The sequence below is a fragment of the Alligator mississippiensis genome, chromosome 1, assembly GCF_030867095.1.
Source record: "Alligator mississippiensis isolate rAllMis1 chromosome 1, rAllMis1, whole genome shotgun sequence".
NCBI classification, from domain to species: Eukaryota; Metazoa; Chordata; order Crocodylia; family Alligatoridae; genus Alligator; species Alligator mississippiensis.
The window spans coordinates 263,167,505-263,193,667 of record NC_081824.1 but is presented as its reverse complement, the minus strand read 5'-3'; the positions used below and the strand labels follow the sequence as shown (position 1 = coordinate 263,193,667).

The following is a 26,163-nucleotide window of genomic DNA, read 5'->3' as shown; positions in this document are numbered from 1 at the left end:
CACTTTTCCTCACTCAACTGCATCAGGTCCAGACAGCATGACTATTCTTGGAAGCAGATCTTGCTGCCATAATCCACTGCTTTGTGACTTCAGGAGTAGAATACTCTGCTGTGTTCTATGCAAGGCTACACCCAAAGTCCAAAAGACACGTAACCTGGCACAGAACTCAACAGCCATCGTGGTGGGTAATATATTTATCTCAGTATGGGCCGAAAGCAAGCAGACAATCATTCACTGTAGGACTGCTCCAGAACAAAGAAGCGTACTTTCATATTAAAAGTGAGTCAGTATTTTAGAACCAATTTAATTTAAATTGGACCATTGTTTTAAGTTTCTAGAAAACTTGCACCACACACCACTGTTGCCAGTGAAAACAGTTTTTAAAATAAAATCAGTGTTCCCTTGAGGCATCTGAAATTCATTCAAAGCCACATTAAGTGCCTGAAAGTAAAATAAACTATTTTGGAGTTGAAGACAAGAAAAGTGTAATAAATAAGGAACACAAATGGTGGCAAGTACAACTTTGTGCTTAGACGCATGATTTGGAAGTTGTAAACATTCCCTTTAAACAAGGACTTCTACCCATGTGAAATAAGTCACTCACTTGTAAAACCCTCTTAAAGGGCAGCCATACAGAAGAAAGGGCACAAAAAGAATGTGTCAGTGTAATTTTGTTGGAGGAATCAGGCACCAAATCCTGTTCTGGGAAGGTAATTGAGCCAGGGTTGCCCGTGTTTGGCTTGCTGAGGGCTGTTTGGTAGGTTTGTGTGCTTGGGTGTGTGCTCTGAACAGCTGACTGGACTGATTGCTGACTGATTGCTGCCTGAGCATGACAAAAGGGCCCTACCAAAGGCGCCTAAGCCAGGCCAGGCCAAAGAGCGATATAAGGTCACTCTTATACCAGGGGGCAGCAAACAGTAGTCTGCAAGCAGTTCTCAAGTCAATTTGCAGGTCAGTTTGCTGCCCCCTCTTCGAAGAGGAGCCTGTAAAGTGCGATTCTTTTTTTTCAAATATGTGATTAGGACTGGCTAGCCTACATGTTTCATCAGCAGCTAAAACTCAGCAGCTAGATCAAGACTTAAACCCTTTGTTTAACTAGAGACCAGAACAAAGGGGAGCTTGCTAGGGAGTTGCTTGGAAACTCTCATATTCCTTTATTGTAAGCTTGCTGAGAAGAAGAGGTTTGCAGAGAAAAAGGATCAAGAAACAGCAGGATCAAGGAACAGCAAACAGGTCAGCTACAGAGCAGTTTGCTAGGGAAGGTCTGCTCAGAAAGAGAGGCAGGAAGCAAGAGGCAGCAAGTTAAAAGACCCAGAGACATGGCTGGAGGACATCGCAATCCCAGAGCCACTGCCACTTCCAGCTCTTCCTCTGCTTTCATCTGTGAGGTATCTGTCCAGGCAGGACCACACACACAATCGGGACTTCCACCCAGGTCCTGGTTTGGCACTGTGCAGACTCTGGCTTGCAGGTTCCTTCCAATATCAGCCAGGTGGGGGGGTACCTGCAATGTGAGCAGTGCGTTCTGGTAGTGTCCCTCAGGGAGAAGGCAAAAGGAGGTAGCAAGGCTCTGAAACATCCTTCACCATGAGGACTTCATCAATTCCATGGTGGAGGAAACCTCTAGGACTGTGGAGGAAGGACTGCCACAGGCAGTACTGGAAAAGAAAGAGGGCATGGACTCCCAGGAAGGTTGAAACTGGAAGCTTGTAACTTCTGGCAGCAAGAAGTCATCATCCTCACCTGCTGTGGTCTGCCTAGAGAACAGATATGGAGTGCTAATGAAGGGGTGAGAAGCACATTTCATTCATGGAAGAGCCTAGGCCAGGAAGTCCCAAGGTGGGGAGGATTGAAACCATGGCCACAAACAGGAAGCAGTGGTGATGGTGGTGGTGGTTAGAGACTCCTTTCTGTGGGGGACAGAGGGATCCATCTGCCAGCCTGACCTGTTGTCCCAGGAGGTCGGCTGCTTGCCTGGAGCCAGGATCCAAGATGTTGTGGAAGGATTACCGAAACTCATCCAACCCTTGAACTACTACCCTATGCTGCTAATTCATGTGGGCACCAATGATACTGCTAGGGGTGACCTGACCAGATCAAGAGCAACTACAAGGCTCTGGGTGCAAGGGTGAAGGAGATGGGGGCAGACGTGGTATTCTTCTTGATCCTTCCAATCAAAAGGGAAGGGCCCTGGCAAGAGCGGACGCATCCTACAGATCAATGCATGGCTGCACAGATGGTGTCGCCAGCAGGGATTTGGCTTCTTTGACTATGGGATGCTGATCCAAGAAGAAAGATTGGTAGAAAGAGATGGGATCCACCTGGTGAAGAGAGGGCAAAGAGCACCTTTGCAAACAGGTTTGCTAACTTAGTGAGGAGGGCTTTAAACTAGGTTCACCAGGGGATGTAGACCAAAGCCCTGAGGTAAAATGGGGAAGCACGAGACCTGGAGGAAGCACAAGGAGGCGGCAACAGGGGAGGCCCTCCTTATTCCTCCTGAGAAAACAGGGCAATCAACTAGTTACCTCAGGTGTCTGTACATGAACGCATCTGTGAAACCTTGGGAAACAAGCAGAAATAATTGGAAGTCCTTGCACATTCACAGAACTATGACATGATTGGAACAGCAGAGACTAGTGGGATATCTCAGATGACTGGTGCACTGTCATGGGTGGATACAGGAAGGACAGGCAGGGGAGAAGAGGAGGAGGAGTTGTACTGTATTTAAAAGGAGAGGTATGATTGCTCCGAGCTCCAGTATGAAACTGGAGATAGGCTAGTTGAAAGTCTCTGGAGTAAAGTTTGAGACATGAGCAACAATGGGGGTGTCGTGGTGACTGTCTGCTGTAGACCACTTGCGGAAGTTTCCCAATTATAGGCCCTGGTTCTCATGGGGGACTTCAATCACCCTAACATCTGCTGGGAGGGCAATCCAGCCATGCACAGGCAATCCAGGACGTTTCTGGAGAGTGTTGGGGACAACTTCCTGGTACAAATGTGTTGGGGAGACCAACTAGGGGCTGTTCTTCTTGACCTGCTGCTCACAAACAGGGAAGAACTGGTGGGGGATGTAGAAGTGGATGGCAACTTGGGCAGCAGTGACCATGAGACAATCAAGTTCAGGATCTTGACTAAAATAAGAAAGGAGAGCAGCAGAGTATGGACCCTAGACTTCAGAAAAGTAGACTTTGACCCCGCTTGGGGAAAGATGGGCAGGAAACCCTTAGGAAGCCAATCTAAGAGGGGAAAGGAGTCCGAGAAAGCTGGCTGCATTTTAAAGAAACCTTAGTGAGGGGACAGGAACAAACCATCCTGATGTGAAGGAAAAATAGCAAATATGGCAGGCAACCAGATTGGTTTAGCAGAGAACTGTTTGGTCAGCTTAAATACAAAAGGAAGCTTCCAGGAAGTGGAATCTTGGACAGATGACTAGGAAGAAGTATAAGAATATTGCTCAGGCATGCAAGGATGAAGTCAGAAAGGCCAATGTGCAAAAGTTACTAATGCAAACCTTAGCTAAACTGTGAGGTATTCAGCATAGAGACTGAATGCTTGGGTATCACCCAGAGCAAACCAACCCTGATCCTGAGTAGAGCTTTTGAGCACTAGCAAAAAACCAAAACAAAAACCATATAATATCATGTATTAGCTAACAGTTGGAATTTTTCCAACCATCATATTATAACCACTTATACTGCAAACAATTTAGCTCAAGGTGTATCGGCACAGATGCATTCTAAAAAGGGTTGTGTGAAGCTTTTTGTAAACTGCCAAACAGACTGGCTTCAAGTACAGGCAGTCCTCTACTTAAGATGTTTTGAGTTACAACAAACGGCACTTATGACATTTATAAATTGACACCGTTTCGACTTTCTGACATCAGTTTCGACTTTACGATGCTTGATCTGACGCCACACCATGACAGCGAACAAGTTCGCTACCTCGCCCATCTCCCTGGAGAACATCTGTCCAAATTTCCTTGGACACTTTCATTAAGAAAGCAGACAAGACTCCAGAAAAACCTGCAGCAAAGACTCCTGAGAAGACTCCAGCCAAGAACCCTTCAAAAAGTCCAACCAAGAGCCCTTCAAAAAGTCCAGCAAAGTTACCTCAAAGAAGTCCTTCCAAATCAATATGATTGCTATTTACAATATAATGTAGCTGTATTACTCATCTATAATTGATTGAGTACAAAATTCTGGGTTATTTCTGGTGAAAATAAGGTATTGGGCATTGGTTCAGGAACCAATCCCCCATTTATAACATTGTTCCTATGGGAAAAAATCAGTTCCAAGCTACAACATTTCGACTTAAGACAATTGGTTCCTGAAATACATGTGTCGGGGGACTGCCTGTAAAAGGTAAACTGGAGGGCTAGTCAGGTGGGAAAGAAAATGCATGACAGTCAATACGTTACGGGTACAACAAAAAGCTAGTGCACAATACTATTAAAAAAGCTGTAAAAAAAGTTTGGGAAGTCTGAGGAATGGAAAAGTCAGTGTTCTAAGGAGAGAAGGGGAAAAGATTCTTATTTCAAAATTTGGTGACAAATTTTTGACATTTGCTGAAAAGAATCTTCTGTCTCCAAACCAGAAAGTTTGAACAATGTCTGTGAATACTGAAAGCAAGATCAAATTCTATGAGCTAACAGTTAAGAACAAATTAAATATGTTTCAAATGTAAAAAGAAAAGCAGATATAGTTAGGAGACAGTGAGCTTTGTATTATGTAGAGTTCTGAGGAAAAAGAGAGGGTGAGTTAAGCAGGTTACGTATAGAGATGAAGAAACACAAAAGCTTAACATGGACAGAAACAGAAGAGCTCTCTAAAAAGAAGAGAAGAAAAAAACATGACTGCTGTGGACACTGGCTTGGGTAAGGGATGACAACTAATGGAAAATAGATATCTCTTTATGTATATTTAAATGTTAAATTTGGTATTTGATTATTTGGATTTATTAATAAAGTTTAAAAAAAAATGCTAGGAGGTGTTTAAAATAAAGTTTAAAAAATGCTAGAAAGGAGGTGAATTGTTTCCATAAACATCATCAAGATTTATTTTAAAACAGAAAACCGCACCAGGAACATATGATTTATGAGTACATGTGTAGAGAAATGAAATTATAGTGTCAATGTCATAATATGTACTGTCTGAAAGAATTAAAATGAACCCTTTGAGAAGAATCTAAGACAAAGCAAGGCAGAACTACAATAATTGTTCCTAATTGATGCAGGTCAGTCAACAAAGGATATCAATATGAAAAAGAAAAACTTATGATACCCATTGACTTTAAACCTAGTCATGACAACTAGAGAAGGAGCTTTCTATGATTTAAAAAAAGGTAGCCTAAGGTTAAACTTCTAAGTCAAAACCTTAGGGACCCACATTATTGTGGATGAAAAATTGAGACTTTCTGTAGATGAAAAATGCTCTAGATACAAAATACTTAGGGAGTAGAATACAGAGTCATAAAAGCACTGCGAATGACTTATCTGGACTGGGCAAAGTAGCCAGGTTATGGACTAAACTGGTGAAGAAAACCCAGAGAACTGGTAAAAAATGATAGGTTGATGGGTCCTACTATTGCTGTACATTTTTCCTTTGTATTATTCTTTCAAGTTAACTTTTGAACAGAGTTAAATTAAGTTACTGACTATATAACATGAGCACTGCTCTGTTGAGTTCCCTCCTTTCCAAGTAAGTTTTGTAAACAGGCTTATGATCCTTCCTCCCACTTACTTTTTTTTAGTGTAAAATGGACCTCCATTCAAGGAGTAATTTGAAATGAGTACTGCACTTAATATTGTATATGCAAACATACCGTACTTCCAGCCTATGAATACTGTATCTAAGAAGCTAGTCACAGACACTCCTTGCGATTGGTCTGTTATAATAAAACAATCCGCCCCCAGGCAAGGCTGGGTTCCAACAGGCAAAACCAGATTCCCCAACTGTAAAGTAATCAATTTGCTCTTTTACTGCAGTGCTAACAAGTAAGTTTCCTTCTCGGAGCACAACCCTCTGAGATGACCTGGCTCCCTCCAGTTGATTAAGGAGCATTAGGCACACAGAAAATGTTTAATGGAAAGCCACTCACAATCAATTATTTAAGCAAGCATTCAAAAAAATACTTTTCAGATTATACTGAGTTTGCCCTCAGAAGTAGAATTTCTGCACTGGAGGACCTAAAGGAACTGCCACCATCAGAGGATTACAAGGTAAACTGCATGCTTTTATTTTGTATTAAAACTTGCATATAATACAGAAAACTGGCTGCATTAAAGTTTAGAATGGAAATAACTATATGTAAAGATACAAATAATGGATTTCTGCCCTGCTCAGAATTTGACAGTGTTACTAGCAAATATGTTCTCAGAGCTCTGTTGCTCATGCACATGAATGTTAATTTGCTAGACAAGTTTTATGCATAAAACTTGTTTCTTTTGGAAGTACATCAGAATTACCTTAAAGGAAAAACTTGCTTTTAATTTTCCAAGTCAATAAAACAGTCTACTTACCAAGGTTCATATTTCAAAACTGTGGGAGGTGTGTGGCAAAACATACTTGAAATTATATACCTAAAGTGTGCTCTATTTGATTTATCAAATTAAAGTTTAGAAAATGAAAGAACTTGGTTCCTCCTTGTGTTTTCATACTTGTTCCCCTCCTCCCAGGTACTGCATATTGATAACTGTATGGCTGCTTATATTAAAAGTGAAACCGCTGAAACATTTTTAGGTTGAACAGATCTTTATTACAGCTAGAGAACTACCGAACTTTATTTGAAGAGTCGTAGGAAAGGGAGGGTTTGTGTAGCAGAGCCAGAATCTACAACCCAGTAATTATACTTCTCTTAAAATGCCAGGAGTGCACTCAAGTTAAAATCTGAAGCCCTTTAAAAATGCTAATTTTATCATACTTTTGGATTTGTCTTTTTCTAGAACATAAAGCTATTTAAGCCAGAGAAAATAATTCATAGGGCTAAAATTTTCAAAAAGCCAAAAATTTCAAAGTTCAAAAGTTTATGAAGTGGATTGATCTAGACATAGAAAAAAGACATTTATGTTACACATTCATTTTCTCTTACTCTAACTTACACCCAAAAGTAAAGAACTGTTCAAATGCTTTCTACTTTTCCAGCAAGTTGGCTGCATTTCTATTTTTTTTTTTTAAGTTTCCCTCTCAGTTTGCATGAAGATCTACAGTTTTAATTTGGTTCTCTTTAATTCTCATATATTATCAAAACGCAAATACCAAAAGGAGAGCACTGGGTCCTTAAAGAAAAATCCATCGAAAATTATAAAAAAGTATTTAAGAAACATTCTATTGGATCAGTTTGAAGAGCCTGTCATTATGGAACCTAAAAGTTTTGGGCCAAATTTAAAATGACAGGATAATTTTTTTTTTTTTTTTAATGCATTAAAGGCTTTAGAAACAAACTATACAAAATTCTAATAGATGTGGCATACAAAACTCATGAACAGCAAAATAAATGTCCAGGAGGTCAAAATGACAGTACCAGTACTGTGAGCATTAACAGAAGTAATTCAGAAGGAATGTGTTTCCATAAACAACATTAGTTTAATCTAGAGATTACAGACCTGGGTCTCATACTAGTGTGACTAATTATTCTGTGGGGAGAATTCATGCATATGATGTGAGGAAAAACAAAAGAGATGGTGGTTGCAGTTGAGCTTTTCAGTTACCTGCAAAAAAAAAAAAAAAAAAAAGTCTTTTTTTTTTTTTTTTTTATGGTGTACAGGGAAAGCATGAATTTAATTAAAAAGTCATGCCTAGTCAACCAACTTCTTTTTAAAAAGGTCCTATGGACAACTACTAAAAAGAATGACAAACTGGTGGTACCAGAAAACTGAAGCCTGTGCAGTCAAAGGCAAGAGAAGATTTTTCTTCTGTTTACATTTTGTCTTGTGCCTACCCACGAAACAACCTCCTGACCTACCTACTAGTTATGAAGATCCCCTCCCCCCCCGCAATTTTATATCCATTCTCTTCCAATTAAGGGCAGAACAAAATTTCATCCCTCTTCTATAGCACTTCAAGTAACCCCCCAAAAAATCACTGAAGACAATATTCCTGATTTCTAATACATGAAACAGGCACATACAAGAATTCACACATACCTTCAGGCTTTCCTAATGTACTGTAAAGCATTGAAAACAAACCTTTGATGCCCCCTCCTTCCTTGCCTCTTGCAAAGATAATAACCAAAAAAATTACAAAAAGAAATGTACTTTATATGAAATGGACACTGATCTACAATACAGTCCCCTAAGTAACAGCCCCCGGTCAAATTAAGTTATAAAGACAAAAGTGACAATTGCATTCCTTCACTGCTCTTTCATGTCTACCAGCAGACTGGCATTCACATCGCTCCTAATAACACTGGATTATTTGACATCCCCATTTAAACCGTGCCTTTGTTTTTAAAGCTCAACTTCCCACAGAGTATAATGGTAAGTTTCTGACTCTGAGAGTGGCCAAGTGTTGGAACAGGCTACCTTGGGAAGTTGAGGAATGCCCATCCTGAAAATTTTCAAGAGCAGGCTAGAGAGACTTGGATGGGTGGGATGACCCTGCCTTGAACCAGGGCTGGACTATATGACTTTATGAAGTCCCTTCCAGCCCTTTTCTATGACCCTAAGTTATGATATAACATAGCTGATAGCATGATTTTGCTAGAAGTAAGGAGCTGCAGCACTTACCACTTTAGCAGGCATTAAGAATTTCCATTCGTGGGCTTGTAAGATTTTTGGACAGGCCCCCTTTTTCTGATTTAAGCTTTCCCCTGGCCAATTTCCCCTCTAAAGGGGTTCTGAATAGAAGAAATATTTTAAAAGTTACTTTTCTGTGTGCTTAGTAATATTTGTAGCCAAATCTAGTATTGCTTCTTTCTTTGGCTACCACTTCAAACAATCATGTGAATGACAATAATCCTAACCCTGTTTCAGTCAGGGCAAACTGGACCTGTGAACCACTCCTGTCTCACTTTTGAATCATCTTTCCATTTACTTGAAAATGTTTCCCTGAAACTCTCTCCACCCTGTATCACTTGAATCACTCTTGCTGATCAAACAGGCACGATCCAGACAGAAATCTGAGCTCAGGGTGAGGATGTCCAAATTCACCTTCTGGTTGAAAGAGAGACAAAGGATTTTGTAATAAATATTGCTGTATGACTCTTAATAGGATTCAATTTTAAAATGTCAGCCTACTGTTTGCACTGTTCTGGACCTAGAGAGGACTCCAGTGTCCAGGCTGCAGCTAGACAACCCACATTTGATTAGTGCAATCAAGTAAAACAAGCCTGTTGCTAACATTTTGGAATTGGTGTGTAAGCTCTTGCATTTTATTAAGGGCTGGTTTCCCAGTTAAAATATTAGCACTCCATTATGATACCTGTGCAATGAAACCAAGCACTAGCTAGCACTCCACATGAACTCTTTTAAGTTTGCAAGTCAGAAAGGCAGAACCTCATACAGTCTCTATATTGTAACCAGACTAGCGAGGTTATTGCCTCACAATTCAAACTCTGCTTAACTTAGACTCAATTTTTCCATACATTTGCTTTTCCTATACATTCCTCTTCTCAATGTACTGCCTCTGTAATATAGCAATGGGTAAACTTTCAGTCCTATCATATCAGTCATGCCCACTGTTTTCACTTGAGGAGTTGTGAGGTTTGTGGGTGTGGTAGCTCATTTTCCTTAGTAAATAAAGTACAGGTGCAACTACCTCACATGTTGTACCTAACAAAAAAATAAATAAACGCTAAACTTCTGAAGTTCACATATTTCAGTATCTCAGTTACTCATTTTGTAAACAAGCCTCTGCCCACTTCGTAAAAAGAACAACGATAACATTAACAGTTTGATATTAGTAAGATTAAAACACCAGAAAGCTAAAAATAAAACAAAAACTCCTCTGTTCTGTTTTCATATCAGGTGTCTCCTCTGTCAATTACAGAGAATAATTTCCTGTGGCTAGTAAAAACTAGAGTTTTGTCAGACTGGACACCAAAGTGCAGCATAAATTAGGGTTACTATAGTTCCAGTTTCAAAGAAGAGTACACCTGTTGAGGGTGAGGGAGCGAGGGGGGAAAAATGATATGCTGGTGCCCTGCCCCTACTGTTGCCCTTCACTCTGAAGCCACAGCACCACCCCTCCACAACCAATGCTGCCCCTCACTCCTGGACCCACAGACCCCTGGCTCTGCTGATGCCCCTCGCTCCCAACACTCAGTACCCACCCCCCCGGGCCATGCTGGTGTCCCTCACTATCAACACGCAAACCCCCGCCACGCCCCATCCCTGCTGGTGCCCCCACACTCCTACCCCACAGTCCCCCACCTACCCTGGTACCCCTCATTCTCAAGCCAGGCCCCACAGCCCCAGAACCTTTCACTCCTGACTTGCAGGCCCCTGCTCCCCTCAGTCCTGCAGCATCTCCCAGCTGCCCTGCCCCTACGAGCAAGGGCCCGGCCCTAATACTGCCAGAGGCTACACAGCTCCCCGCTGCCCCCTTCATCTGCTGAAGGGGCAGCTACCTCCCCCCTGGTCCCTCTGCAGCCCCAGTGCCTAAACCGCTTCTCCCAGTGCCAGCAGGCACCTGCTCCCCAGACTTATCTGCATCCAGCTGCCGGGGCTGCTCCCAGCACCCTGCCTGGCTGCATGCCGGCCATGTGCATGTGCGCACCCTCCCCCCATTTCCCCCAGCAGCTCTTTGCTCAGGTAAGCCAGGAAGTGCCAGGGAAAACTTTGATGCTGAGCAGAGCAAATTCTGGAACATTTATCCATATTTTAAACAACTGCCCAGACAGAGATCAGAGGACTCAAAAAGAAGACATGTCCAGGAAAACCTGGACATATGGGAACGCTAACATAAATGCCATACACTGCTAATGTCCATTTCTAGAAGCCATGGCACATGCACCTTCATTTCCATCTGCCAGAACAAACATCCCTCCCAACCCCAAAATCATGGAAGTACAGTACAGCAAAATCGTGATTCTCCTGTACCCACAAAAAAGTGCCATATCGAAAGGTGTGCATGAAGAGTGGTTGCTCCTGAAGGACACAATCCTTGAAGCACAAAGGAAGTCCATTCCCATGAGAACAAAAGGTAACAGAAGGGCTGGGAAGCCCTCTTGGCTAAACAGGGAAATCACAGTCCTCTTAAGAAAGAGGCTTATGAACAATGGAAGCTTGGAGCAGGCCCCAAGGAGAACTATTCCACAATGTCCCGCATTTTCAAGGAACAAATAAGAAAGGCTAAAGCAGCAACCAAACTTAGATTAGCAATGAAATCAAGGACAACAAGAAATCCTTCTTTAGGTACATAGGGAACAGGAGTAAAACAAATGGGAGTGTAGGGCCATTGCTCAGGAGAAAGCTGAATTCCTGAATGACTACTTCGTCTCCGTCTTTCACTGGACCAAGGGGAAAACAATGCCAAGTAGAGTAAAGGATGAGTATGGTAGGAATAATCGCCTTTCTACTATCGCCGTAGAATAGTAGTGTATGACCAATTAAAAAAATTAGACATACACAAGTCAGTGGGACCGGATAATCTTCATCTGAGAGCGCTAAAAGAGCTGGCCAAAGTCACTGCAAAACCCCTGGCAAAACCCTTCCACAAATCATGGCACTCTGGAGAAGTCCCTGAGGACTGGAAGAGGGCCAATGTTGCACCCATCCGCAAAAAGGGCAGGAGGGAGGACCCGGGTAACTATAGACCAATCAGCCTAACTTCCATCATAGGGAAAATCCTAGAAAAGTTCATCAAGAAGTCTATTTGCGATAAGCTTGCAGAATGTAAGATTCTGAATGACAGCCAGCATGGCTTCATCAAAGGCAGACCTTGCCTTACCAACCTCATCTCCTTCTATAACCAGGTAACTTGCCACCTGGACATGAGAGAGCAGGTTGACATTGTATACACCTTGACTTCCAGAAGGCCTTTGATCTAATATCCCATGTCTCGCGAGAAAATTGGAGGACTGTGGGCTCAACTCCGAGACAGTCAGGTGGGTGAGAAAATAGCTGCAGGATAGGACCCAGAGACTCACGGTAAATGGATGTGTCATCCTGGTGAGAAGTGAGCAGCAGCATCCTGCAGGGGTCAGTACTTAGTTCAGTACTTTTCAACAGCTTTATTAACGATTTGGATGTGGGGGTGAAGAGCTCACTGGCTAAGTTCACAGGTGGTGAAGCGTGGTCACACCTGAAGATAGGCTACAGATACAGGTGGCCCTAGACAGGCTAGCAAGTTGGGTGGATCGGAATCTGATGAAGTTCAACATCGAGGAATGTAAAGTGCTCCACCTTGGGACGAGCAACTCCCAACACACCTACAGGCTTGGCGGCATCAAACTGACTAGCACCATGAATGAAACGGATCTGGGGGTAATAATAGACCACAGTATGACTATGAGCCAGCAGTGCAATGCTGTAGCCCAGGCTTGTCCAACATACAGCCCGCGAGCTGCCATGCGGCCTGCCAAACCATTTTATCTGGCTCGCGGTGCCGCGGTGGTGGCATGCAGAGCTGCCGCCGTGGAGCATGGAGCCATGGCGGGGCAGGCAGGACCGGCCCGCGGGCCCCAGGCAGCAGCAAGGGGAGGGGGGCTGCTTACCCCTGTGGGGCACAGGGGAGCGGCCCTGTGCAGGAGGCCAAGCAGCAGCCGCTGGTACTGTCGGCCTGCCAGTCTCCCCCTGGGCACTGTGGCTCTCCGGGCCCAGCCGCCCGCGCGTAAGGCCCCGAGGGGGCCACTTCTCATGTGCTGCTGGGGACGGGAGGAGCCCAGCTGGGTCTGCACCGGCCAGCAGAAGTGGCAGCGGAGCCGTGTGCCGCTTGGGACCGGATGAGCCTGCACTGGTCAGTTCCCAGCGGCACACGGCTCCGCCGCCGTTTCTGCTGGCCAGTGCAGACCTGGCCAGCCTCCTCCCGTCCCCAGCAGCGCATGGGAAGCCGGCTTCAGCTGCATGCTGCTTTTTCTGGCCGGTGCCAACCCGGTTCTGCCCAGGCGGGTCCTGCATGTCAACCTGGGCATGGCACCGGCAGGCCAGGCGGGCCCCAGGTTAACCCTGGCCAAGCCCTGCGGCTTTTCCAGCACCAGGTCAACCCGGTTGTAGCCAAGCGGCTCCTGCAGCACCCTGTCAACCCAGGCATGCATGCCATGTCAACCAGCACCATGTCAACCCCTGCAACTTCACTGGTGTCAAAGGTCACTTTACATCACTTCTGGATATGATACCACTTCCTGTGACATCTTTGAATATGGCTCGCTGGCCCACTGGGTGATAAAAAGTTCATGATCCGGCCCCACATTCAAAAAAGTTGGACACCCTTGTTGTAGCCAGTAGGGCAAATAATACTTTGGCATGCATCAATCGATGCATCTCCAACAAAACCAAGGAGGTGATTCTTCTGCTCTACTCAGCACTGGTGAGACCACAGCTAGAGTACTGCATGCAGTTCTGGGCACCACACTTTAACAAGGACATGGACAAGCTTGAGAGAGTCCAAAGAAGAGTCACCTGTATGATCAGAGTATTATATGGCAAGCCATACGAAGAAAGGCTGAGGTACCTACCTGGAACTCTTCAGCCTGCGGAAAAGGCGGCTGAGAGAGGACCTGGTAGCAGCTTACCACTACACTAGGGAAGTACATCAAGGGCTCAGTGAGCAACTGTTCACCAGGCACCTGAGGAGAAAACTAGGAGTAATGGCCACAAATTTCTGGAAGACTGATTCAGGCTCAACATTAGGAAAAACGATTTACAGTCAAGGTGTCCAGACTGTGGAATAAGCTCCCTCCAGAGGTGGTGCAATCATATATCCTGGAAATCTTCAAGAGGAGACTAGACCGTCACCTTGCTGGGGTCACCTGACCCCCAGTTATCTTTCCTGCTTGGTGCAGGAGACTGGACCCTATCTTCCAAGGTCCCTCCCAGCCTTACAATCACACAATCAACATGTATTCCCTTATTATTCCTGTTGCAGCACTGCTGGCAACACAGAATTCAGAACTCTTAGGTTCCAACCGATCCCCGCATTTCACAGTATGTATCTCAGTTCCAATCATAAACAGCAGTATTAAAACTTCAATACAGGACCACATGGAGACAAGAAGTTGTTGTGGAGCACACTGGAAGGTCATGCTAAGTCATAACAAGCCATTATTTCCCTCTCAACTTGCTAACAGGCCTGTCCTCTACCCTGTATTTTTTTCTGAGCTGCCCAGGATACCCTGCCCATTCACCATATCAGGCAACAAACCAACAATAAATCTAGCACTCCCCAGAACAAAATGCTATTACATTCTGCAGTTTCCTTTCAGGTTTACCAGTCTCAAAAACTTCCAGTCCCCTTTCCTTACATCTGAAGATTTTTCTTGTTCACCATTCAGCACCCTCCTCTCCATAAAGCCAACTATATTTTCACAACTGTCAGAACATACTTCTTCCACCTAATCCAGCTTTCAGTTTTACCTGCTGCACACATAACTATCACTTTTTCCCAGTAGCCAACTTTATACTAATCATGAAGCTCACAAACCTTCTGTTCTTCAAATATACTACCTCTGACCCCATACACATTCCCTATTTTAAAGTCACACCAAAGCCTCTGACCAGGCATACAGATGAGGTGCTTCCATTATACTTTCTCAAGGACCCTCATAGCAAGGCTCTGCTAAAAGGAGTCAGAGGTAGAGACTACCAGCAAAAAAGGTTTCTCCCCTTGCAGCCAAGGCTAGCTCCTAAAGCACTCACTCCAGTACAGCCCCTAAGCAACAGTGTTTAAAAAAAAAAACAGAAACTGATCCAACTGGATTGAGTCTGGCACAGAAATTGAGAAATTTGATCTATTCAAAACTATTTTTAAGTAGTATATTTTTCCCCATGACATTATCCACTTAACATCTCAAAGCAGCAGCTGCTTGTTTTTTATTTTAAAGAAGATCTATTTTTCTTACTTGCCATTCGACAAACAAAAAGATTTTTAAACCAAGAATTACCCTGAATGCCTTGTAAGCCGTGTCTTTAATTAAAAAGAAAAACTTTATTTTTTTCTGTATCTATTTTAATGCTGCATTAGGGTAACTTTAACAGAAAATTCTTAATGAGTTTAATATTTGAACACTAGCTGCTCTATGAATGGACAGACAGACAGACAGACAGAGGCAGGAGACAAGATTTCTTGAATATGCTTGTACATAGTTCCATAAACATTCAATTTTACTGCATTTACTATGAGCAATTTTCCATTAAAAAAAGAAGAAAGGTATTATCAGCTGTTTACAGATACACAAAAGGATAGAATCCAAAACCGTTTTTCTGCCATTTGCTATAATAGATATTTAACTAAGTAACTGCATTTTTAAGAACTTTTCAAGAATTTTTATTCATTTGGTACACAGACAAACCTATCTTCCTACCTCACAAATATTAATGGTGCTTTCATGGCTTGCTTTTTAACCACAGGCTTGTCAAGCCACACCAAATTTCTATGGGTCAACAGTCATGTTAGGCTATGCTAAAACAGATTTTCAGGTTACTTCTCTGAAGTCTTATTTAGCACTCATGATTATTTTCACATACCCAATATGAACTTTCCCAGAGCAGCCCAAATAACACCTAGCATTTCTGAAACATAGCAAAAGAATGTTATCTCCTATGAATTCCATGTCTTTTGCTGCAGGGTAGATGCAAACTAAATTTAGCAATGCTGAGGAATTACTGTAAAAATAATACAAGATGTTTTTCTGGGTTTTTTTCTTTTTTGGTGCATCAGGAAGGAGAAAGTAAAGTAACTTTTTAAAATCCATTACTTTCAGACTCACCAAATCATGTCTCAGTTGATCACCTCGGCTGCCTACACACGTGTGTGCGGGCCGGGCCCCGAGCCCGCCCTCGTCGCCATGCACGGCGGTGATTCTGATTCCATTCTGGCCGCCACGGGCAAGCCGGGGGCGAACCGGGGTCGTACCGGACCCGTCTCCGGTGCACACGGGCTGTGGCCATCAGCCCGTACACGCGGGGCAGGAGAAACCGCGGGATGGTCTTGTGCACGCGAGTTAGAATTAGTCACAGAGGCGTAACAGTTGATTGAAAAGATTGTTTACTTACACCCAAAGATGGTATCGGTGTGGGCTGGATAAGTTTCCAGGCACAGCTCCCGCTTGAACCCTCATTGGAGGACTCTGACAAAACGATTGCTCCCACGGAGTTTGCTAGGCTCCGCGGGTCCGGTTAAGTTGAAGTCGAAAAGTTTCCCCGGAGTCATTCAGGCTCCGCGGGTCCGATACGTTTTCCCCGGAGTTTGCTAGGCTCCGCGGGGTCCGAAATTATAGGAAAGGGATACGTCTAGGATTGCGCTTGGCGACGGGGAGAGGCGAGAAGCGAAAGCTCCATAGGCTCGGTTCTATTGCCTCTCTCTGCCTGCTTAGGGGAGGCGCGCCGGATCCGCGAGGGTCCACAGCGCTTGGAGATCTTCACACAGAATACCTCTCTCCTCGCTCCTCCAGCTTGGGCGGAAACTACCCAAGCCTTATGTACAGCTAGCAAGCCAATCGCTAGCTGCCACGTGTGCCTAAATTAGGAGTCGGCCAATAACATGGCGTGGACCCTAATACAAATGGCGGGAACTTCTTTACAGCGTGTATCACTACGATGCAAAAGAGATGCACACTGCAAAGAAGCTGTAATTTGGCGGGAAATCCCCCATTGCACCAGAGCTCTCTCTAGCAGCAGAGAGCTCTACTGTGCAAAGAAAGTGACAAAAATGTCGGGAAATAATTTAGCGGTACCGAAGCACACACACACAAACAAAAAATCACAACTTTGGGTTATGACAACATGCTCCTTCATGTTCAAATTAGAACACTCCAGTGTTGCCGCACAATCACGTGTATTAAGCCCCTAGCATATTTTAAAATGGCCATGGGGGCACTTTAACTAAACTTTGTCAAATAAGGTTTTAGTTAAAGCGCCCCTGAGACCATTCTTAAACGTGCAGAGGCTTAATACCTGTAACACTGCAGCATCTTAATTAGGGCAGTTCTCTAAGAACCACTCTTTAATTAGAGTGGTTCTCCTCCCACCCCCCAGCACATGTATAGGCAGCTTTTATTACTAAAATCATTTCCTTGGTGCAGGGGGCTGGATCCAATGACTGTCCAAGGTCCCTTCCGGGCTTACAATCTATGAATCTATAAAATGTTAATGTTGCTGGGTTTTTTGGCTTCCGAATAAAACGCTACACTGAACCACTAAAAAACTATTTATTAAGGTAGAAGCAAACTCTGCAAAAGCATGGGCAAAGGTCTTTGTTCCTATGGCCTGTGGCAAAACTTACTTACATGTACAGTTTTAATTTTCCTGTTAATTCTCCTGTGGATAGATGGACTTGACTCTGTGGAAAACAGACTTAATAAATAAGTCCCTAAATAAAATTTTGCACAATTAAACAGTTCAAATGCGTTTTAGAAACTTTCTATGATTCTTTTAAGCTTATAAGAAAGGAGATGCGCCCCAGTCCTCAACTCCTCCACTTTCACTGCCAGCAAAAACTGTTCCCAAAAGATGGAGCTAAACTTACCTAAATACTACCTACAAATGTTCAGGTCATCTTTGTAAATGCAAAGAAGGGATGCAACCAAGACACTTTAAGAATACACGCATGGAATTCTGCATAGCTAATATGTATTTAAAGACCAGAAAACACCTGATTGTAATCTAAGTTATAGCCAACAACCATGATCTCTGTATTTGAGGTTACATAATAGTGCTTTTTAAAAAAAAACCAAAAACCCAGTATTGTAAGATTCTGCACCTTCATTTCTTGTACTGAAATTTTCTGTTCTTGGTTTCTCCCTAAAGGAAAGAATTTTATTTTAAATACACATGATGGGAAAAGTTTGATAGTCACATTAGTAAAAAAAAATAAATTCTAGCATAAGACTTCCAATGTTAAGGTTCATGTTCTTAACTGCACGCAGCTCTTTGCCGACGGAACCCAAGGTGAATAAACCATAACAAAAGGGGTTTTACATAGAAAAATGTAAAGCAAAAACAATCCATCCCTTGTAACCTGTTGCTCTGCTACCTCTCTTGCATGCATGTATGAGGCCACCTCAACACATTGCAGGTATTGTGCAATTAACTGAGACCAGCTACACATGCAAAGTACCTATGACTCCATAAAACGGTCCAAACAGCTATAAAGTTAGACCTTGAAAATGTGTACTAACTCTTATAGCTGGTTGCTTTCAAGATTTAATTTACACATGTAGCAGGGTCTGCCCCTGCAACTGGGAGTCCTATCAGCTGCCTGGGCTCCCCATCACAGGGGTGCACCATGCACAGTTGGGGCTGGGAGATCCCACAGCCATGGACTCTTCCTTCCTGGCAGCACCTCACAGCCACTGGGACACAGTCCTGAAACTGCTAGACTACTGGTCTTGGCAGTTGTGTAGTGCCACCAGGACAGAGTCCTGCAGCTGCAGGATTATCAGTCCCAGCTGTAAGATGCTGCCACAGCTGCAAGTCCCATATCAGCTACAGGACTCACCAGCTGCAGGAGCTATTTAATTGCCAATACAAAGGGGAGCCATTACAACATTTTTATTTTTCAGGACTGTTTGTTCCACCATTGACCTGTTCATACAACAGAATGAAAATCTTCCCTGGGCACTGTTGAAGTTCAAGATGACCGACAACAGAAGTGCAGCAGTCATCAGCCATGCAAGATAAACAGTATGAACATGCACTGTCACAGGCTGCAGAGTTCAAGTTTTAGAAACGGAGCAATCTACAAAAGTAAGCTCCTTGAATTTCCAATGAAATAGCCTATGTTGAAAAACAAAATTGAGAGTTAAGAATGATTACGCACAAAATCTGCCTAGGACAAACTGAAGTTGTATCGTATGCTGTGTGAAAGGTATGTTCCTCAGATTTGCATGGAAATCTTGTTTCATTGATCTATTGCACTTAAGTCACATATAACTCTTATATTTATAATCCTTGTATGCATTTTCTTATGGATCTATTACAATAATATGAAATATTAGTGAAAGGTTTTTGTGCTTGGAATTTAAAAAAAAAAAAAATGCAGAATTGCTTTGTTAGAGCTAAATTAAACCCATTTCCCACTTAAAAAACCCGCACAGAGCAATATAGAAAAATATGACATGGTATGATAGAAAGTTTTTAACGGTGCCAGTTTGGTTGTAAATTGCAAGTAACAGACCTAAAAAGTATGTCACGCAGGTAATCCAAATAAACACCTTGCACAAAAAAAAAAGAAGAAGAAAGATTTTAAAACTTTTACTGGTACTTATTCTGGCAGTGGAAGTTAGAAGAGATATCATTCAAAAGTATACAGAAACACCATTTTGGGACATTAGTTTGCACATACTATAGCAGCCTCTCTGTATTTTCGTCTTTCCACATGTTGTATAGTTAAAGATGTATATAGATAGTTGCTAAAAAGCAGCATTAATATATATTTTTTTATCATTAGGAATACAGTGACATCGGCTGACAAGAACTGGTACCAGAGTTTGTTCACTACTCAGTCACAGGGGGTGGGGAAAAAAATGGCAGACCGTCTTCAAGAGCTTAAACTGAGAACAAAAGAACTGCAGCTAGATGAAGAGAAGAGCCGTGTACCTGGGGGAAAAGAGGAACAAGGAGAGCTTGAGCAGCAAGCAGTTATTTATGAGAAAGAGCCCCTAACAGAGAGGCACTTACATGAAATCCAAAAGCTGCAGGATGACATTAGTAACCTAGCAGAGGAGGTTCAAAAGTTTGGTCAGCAACAGAAAAGCCTTGTGTCTTCAATGAGAAGGTTCAGTGTTCTTAAAAGGGAGTCTAACATTACCAGAGAAATAAAAATTCAAGCAGAGCAAATAAATAAAAACTTAGAGGAACTGTCAAAAATCGTGAAGAAGGCTGAAAGAGAGCATGGGCCATCTTCTGCTATTGCAAGAATTCTTACATCACAGCATGCTTTCCTATTCCAGCGTTTCCAGAAAACCATGCATTTGTACAATGATGTTATAATAGCTAAGCAGGAAAAATGCAAGACTTTTATTATCCGTCAGCTTGAAGTAGCCGGCAAAGAAATATCTGAAGAAGAAGTCAATGAAATGCTTCAGCAAGGAAAATGGGAGGTTTTCAATGAAAACCTGCTCACTGAAGTCAAAATCACTAGAGCTCAGTTATCTGAGATTGAACAAAGGCACAAAGAACTGGTCAATCTAGAGAATGAGATCAAAGACCTAAAAGAACTCTTTATCCAGATTTCACTTCTGGTGGAGGAGCAAGGAGGAATAATAGACAATATTGAAATGAATGTAAGCAATACTCAAGACTATGTTCAAACTTCAAAAGAAAAGTTCAGACTTGCAGTCAAGTATAGGAAAAGAAACCCCTGCAAAACTCTATGTTGCTGGTGTTGTCCATGCTGCAGATGACAGAAGTTAGGTGTCTGAAATACTGATGCCTACCATTTTGCCAAGCAGACTTTTAAAGCAGCTCTGCAGTGTCATTTACTTTGCCCAACCCCAGAATTCCTTTTCACTCTGCCTGTTATACATGCCACACTCCAAGAGTCACATCTGCTCTTCCTAGCAGCTAGGGGATTGTGAAGGGAAATCTCAGCTGTTTCTGAAAATTATTGCCACCCACCACCCAAAAAAAACCACCAAAAAAACCCCACAAAAACAAAAACCAAAAAAAGAGCAGCAAAGAGAGAAGGGAAAAAGTCACCTTTACTTGTCCTCTTGGAAAACAAGCAGCTCTCCAGGAAGTATAAACAGACTGTGATACAAACACACGGTGGCATGATGCCTTGCCAGTGCTGCTGGCAAGTGTTGATTATACTGTGAACTCCAGACACTGTGAAGCCATAAGACTGGTTTACTTACAAGGTTTTTAAAATACGTTGCATTATTTTTGTTTGGTGTTTTTTGAGCTTTAAGTTGCACTGAAGTCACATTTTCATGCCTTCCTCAGGATCTATAAACATTCTCAACGTGAAAAGCTGAGAGTCTCACCTAATCGCTTTTCTTTGGGAACAGTGGCTTTAAAAACAAAATCACAATAGTCCCAAAACAATCAGAAAAATATTAGTACTGGATTAAGTGCTTCCAGAAAAGTACAAACAGTATTATCTGAGGTCAGGAGTGGGCAGCCTTTTGCTGGTGAGGGCTGGAGCTTATGACCTGGCTAGTCACTGGGAACTGGAATCCCAGCCCCCTAGCAGCTGGCTGCCAATTTCCCAGCCCCTCTGCAGCAACAGAGAAGCTCAGAGACTGCAAAGCAGCAGGTTGAACAATGGACAAAAGGACTGAGGAACAGAGGGCCAATGCAGCGCAGCTCCCCGAGACTAATTCTCTGGTGCTGGATCAGACCTCTGAGGGCTGGATATAGCCCAGAGGCCACAGGCTGATGGCCCTGATCCTAGAAAGTCCATTAGGAAAAGTGAGATTCCCTATCAATATCAACTTATAAAAAGTGCAAAGAAAAACAGCTTAACACCATCACGAGACCTGAAAACAATATTTAGATAATGTGTTTCAAGGAAGTGCCCACTTCACTAAGCTACAGTATCATCTGTGTTTCATGTACACCTTTGCCTACAAGGGCCCAGCTTCAACAGGTCTGGAGCGACCCATGCCAGCCTTATCTATAACCAAGTAGTGAGGATATCCTCCTGGGGAATGATAAATATAGATTTGAAACTCCTAGGCTGAAGAAGGCCTAAACCCCAGATCTGTTACTTCCTGAGTGAGTGCTGTAACTGTGTCATTGGGTCTATGGGACTCCCAGAGGGGCCAAGAATTCAGAGGCAGAAACAACCAAATTCAGGGTATAGAGCTCCACTGAGCTACACATTGGAATAGAGATTTTACTTCCCTAGTCCTGAAAGGCAAAAACCATGGCAAAAATGAGACAGCAGAAATGGGTTCACCATGGGACACTGCCACGTTTTTAGCAGGTCACAGAAAAATGTGGATTCTGCATTTTTCCATAGTTTTCCATGGCAAATAGAAAACTAGGATCCCTGATAATCACCCTTCAGCTATTTGAAGACTTACCAAATCCCCACTTAGCCTATTCTTCTTTAGACCAGGGGTGCTAAACCTGTGGCCCTCAGGCCCGATCCAGCCTGCAGGGCTCCCTACAAATCTGGAAATTTGGTGGCAGATAAGCAGTGGCCTGCTCTCCTGCTGCCAAATCTCTGGACCTGTACCAAGCCCCGGGCCCTGTGCACTGGATCTGGTGCCTGATCCTAAAGTGTAGGGCTTGATGGGGCGGCACTGAGTCACTGGGACCCAAACATGGTACATAGTGCGCGGATGGGATTGGCCAACCCATGCATATTGGATGGATTGGCCAATCCCCATCCACCCCATCCAATATGGCCCACAGTTTGGCCCCATGCCACTGACCTGGCCCTTGGGAAGAAAGATTGAGCATGAATGCTCTAGAGTAAATAATCCTAGTTCTCTCAGCCTTTCCTCATAAATCATGTGTTCTAGACCTCTAATCATTTTTGCTGCTCTGTGCTGGACTCTCTCCAAATTGTCTACATCCTTCCTGAAGTGTTGGGCCTTAAACTGGACTTAGTACTCCAGGTAAGGCCTCACTAGTTGTAAATACAGCAAAAGAATTACTTCCCTTGATTTGACGGCAACAGTTCTGTTCATAAAGCGTCGTATATTCTTGGCCTTTTTTATAACAAAAAAATCATAGTGTTGGCCAGAATTCAGCTTAAGATGGTCTACTGTTACCAAGGTCTCTCTCTGAGGTACTTCAGCCTAGCCCAGGGCTTGGCAACATTTTTAGGCAGTGTCACAAAAACACCCACAACCTGGACTTATAGGATGTTGGCGTGCCGGGGCAGATGGTGAGGGAGCCACAAGGGGTCCAATTCTTACTGTGGCATCACAGCCCCAGCCCCTTCCCTGAGGCATAAGTGCCAAGCAAAATGCCTTCACATGCCACACACTAGCATGTGTACCAGAGGTTTGCCTACCCCTGTCCTAGCCAATCATTTCCCAGTCTGTATTTGTGCATGCAGTTATTTTGTGGATTTTGCACTTGCTCCTTCTGAATTTCACCTTATTGATTGTGGACCATTTTCCCAGGCTATCCAGGTCATTCTGGATCCTAGCCCTGCCCTCCAGAGTGTCCGCAACACCACCCAACTTGGTGTCATCCCTAGATTTGCTAAACATGCACTCAATCCCATCATCCAAATCATTAGTGATATCGAACAATGTCAGATACAGGACAAACCCCTGTGGAAACCTATTTCACACCTCCTCCCAACTAGGCACTGAGCCACTTATTAAGCATGAAGATGAAACCAGTTATGTATCCAAGTTACAGTACTTTTATCTAGTCTGAATTTCTCTAGCTTGGTAATGAGAATGTTGTGGGAGAGTATGTCAAAAGCCCTGCTAAAGTTGAGGTATCACATCCACTGCTCTTCCCCCATCCATAGAGCCTATCACCTTATCACAAAAAGAAGTCAGGTTGGTCAGGCATGACTTCCTCTTAATGACCCATGTTGGCTGTTCCTGATTAATTGCCTTGTTTTCCTCTAGGTCCTTCACAAGGAATTCCTCGAAGACCTACTTTATATTTCCAGGTATCAAGGTCAGGCTGACCAGTCTGTACTTTGTCAGGTCCTTATTCTGCCCTTTCTTAAAAGATAGGCACTATGGGCACTTTTACATGTGCTCTAGGGGTGGAGGGTGGGAAGCAGTTCTTTAATTAGAGCAGCTTCAAGAGATTGTCATTTAGCCAGGCTGGTCTCATGTTGCGCTTCCCATTTTTCTGTCATTCTGGGATAGCTCGCTCCTGGACCCTTAAATGATCCTCCTCAAAATATAGATAGTTCTCCTGGACTCCTTTTTCCCCTCAGACTTGCCTCCCAGGACATCCTGCCAATCAGTTCCCCAGGTTTGTTAAAATCTGCTTTTCTGAAGTTCGGTGCACTTATTCTGCTGCTCTCCTTCCCTTAGGATCTGGAATGCTGGGCAACTGTCAGTCAACTTACCTTCCACCTTAACATGTTCAGTCAAGTCCTCCCTCGTTGCAACTGTCAAGTCATGGAGATGAATCTTCATCCCCTAACCCCCAGTTCACCTGTCCACCATCTGTACCAGAAAGTCCTCACCAAAACACTGCAAGAATCTGCTGCACTGCCTGTGCACTGTAGTGCTTCCCTTCCAGATTTCCTGATAATTAAAGTCGCTCTTGACAACCACGTCCTCCAATTTGGAAGCTTTCATCAGTTGTTTCAAGAAGCCCTTCTCCATCACTGCCTCCTTGTTTGGTGGCCTGTTTCAGACACCCACCATGACATTCCCCTGCTGTTCTCCCATTTGACCCTACCCAGAGGCTTTCAAACAGGCCTACCTTCCATTATCTACTGCACCTCTATATGGAGAACCTTTATACGGAGAACAACACTTTCTTTTTTCCCCTGCCTATGCTTCCTGACCAAACTGTACCCATCCATAACCATGCTCCAGGTCATGCGAGTGATCCCACCACACCTCCATAATCCCAATCACATCATAATTTTGTGCTTGTACTAGGACTTCCAATTTTTCCCGTTTGTTCCCCTTGTTTCTCGCATTGCTATATAAACATTTCAGGTATCTAGCCAAGCATCCTATCTTCGCTCTGAGAAAATTGCTAAGGCTTACACTATTGCTTTCCCTTACTGAGGAAGGACATTAGGAATGCAAATCAAAGTCTTACATAGGGGTGCAAATTTTGAACATACTTTTCTGCCATTTCCTATTGACTAGTTTAAAGTGTCCCCTGCTCAGCATGCTGGATGAGGCAAACCGCAGTCTTGGGGGCCTAGCTTTCCCCATTAACTGCATTTAGACGCCCAACTTGGGTTTATGAACTCTACTCCCAGAGCTAGGCTCCTGGAAGTTTGGTGTGCAACACTGAGCACTGACATACCTATACCCCGATTCACAAAGCAGCACAAAGTCTATAAAAAGATGCATCATGTGCACTGTCAGTCCATAAACTGGCATGAAACACCACAAACCCTTTAACAAATGCCAAGGTTTTCAGGTGCTATGACAAAGTAGGCTATAGTCTATAAAAGACTATCATAGAACATTAGGATTGGAAGGGAACTCAGGTGGTCATCTGGGCCAAGCCCTTGCTCAAAGAAGGACCATCCCCAACTATATCAACCCAGCCAAGGCTTCGTCTTGCCAGGTCTTAAAAACCTTCAAGGATACAGATTCCACAACTACTCTGGGTAAACTATTCCAGTGCTTTATTATCCTCCTAGTAAGAAAGTTTTTCCTAATATCTAACTTAAGCTTCCCTTGATGCAACTTGAGACCATTGCTCCTTGTTCTGTCATCTGCCACCAGTGAGAACAATCTAGCTCCATCTTCTTTGGACTCCCCCTTCAGGTGGTTGAAGGCTGCTATTAAATCCCTTCTCAGTCTTCTCTTCTCTAGATGGAATAAGCACAGTTTCCTCAGTTTGTCCTCATAAGTCCTGTTCCCCAGCCCCCTAACCATTTTCGCTGCCCTCCACTGGACTCTCCAAATTTGTCCATACCCTTTCCATAGTGGGGGGCCCAAAACTGGATACAGTACTCCACATGTGGCCTCACCAGTGCCAAATAAAGGGGAACAATCACTTCCCTCAATCTGCTGGCAACGCTCCTAATAACACAGCCCAGTATGCTGTTAACCTTCTTCATAACAGGGGCACACTGTTGGCTTATATTTAGCTTATTGTCCACTGTAACCTCCAGGTCCTTTTATGCAGAACTGCTGCTTAGGGAGTCAGTCCCCAGGCTGTAGTGGTGCATGGGATTGTTCTGTCCTAAGTGAAGGACTTGCACTTGTCCTTATTGAACCTCATGAGATTTCTTTTGGTCCAATCCTCCGATTTGAGGCATTTCTGAATCCTAGCCCTACATTCCAGTGTATCTACTACTCCAGCCCAGCTCAGTGTCATTTGCAAACTTGCTGAAGGTGCACTCCATCCCATTTTCCAGGTCACTGATGAAGATACTGAACAAAACCAGCCCCAGGACCAACCCCTGAGACACTCCACTTGATATGAGCTGCCAACTAAAC

At 43.5% G+C, this 26,163-nt stretch overlaps 2 protein-coding genes across 8 annotated transcripts in view; one reads left to right on the top strand and one right to left on the bottom strand.

Annotated features, from left to right (window-relative positions):
• Positions 1-26,163, bottom strand: part of ARL13B (ADP ribosylation factor like GTPase 13B) — a 73,586-nt gene that overhangs the window by 24,313 nt on the left and 23,110 nt on the right. The window lies entirely within an intron of this gene.
• On the top strand, positions 143-24,302 carry STX19 (syntaxin 19). 3 transcript variants are annotated; one of them, XM_019476429.2, is made up of 6 exons: positions 143-279; positions 6,138-6,217; positions 18,655-18,959; positions 19,542-20,376; positions 23,638-23,681; positions 24,058-24,302. In XM_019476429.2, the coding sequence occupies exons 3-6, from the start codon at positions 18,946-18,948 to the stop codon at positions 24,152-24,154; spliced, it is 990 nt and encodes a 329-aa protein (XP_019331974.1). In that variant the 5' UTR covers positions 143-279; positions 6,138-6,217; positions 18,655-18,945; the 3' UTR covers positions 24,155-24,302. The 3 variants fall into 3 exon arrangements, with proteins under 3 accessions (XP_019331974.1, XP_014454674.2, XP_006261367.2); XM_014599188.3 differs by lacking the exon at positions 143-279 and having other exon boundaries at positions 5,965-6,217; positions 18,655-18,838; XM_006261305.4 differs by lacking the exons at positions 143-279; positions 23,638-23,681; positions 24,058-24,302 and having other exon boundaries at positions 5,967-6,217; positions 19,542-22,710.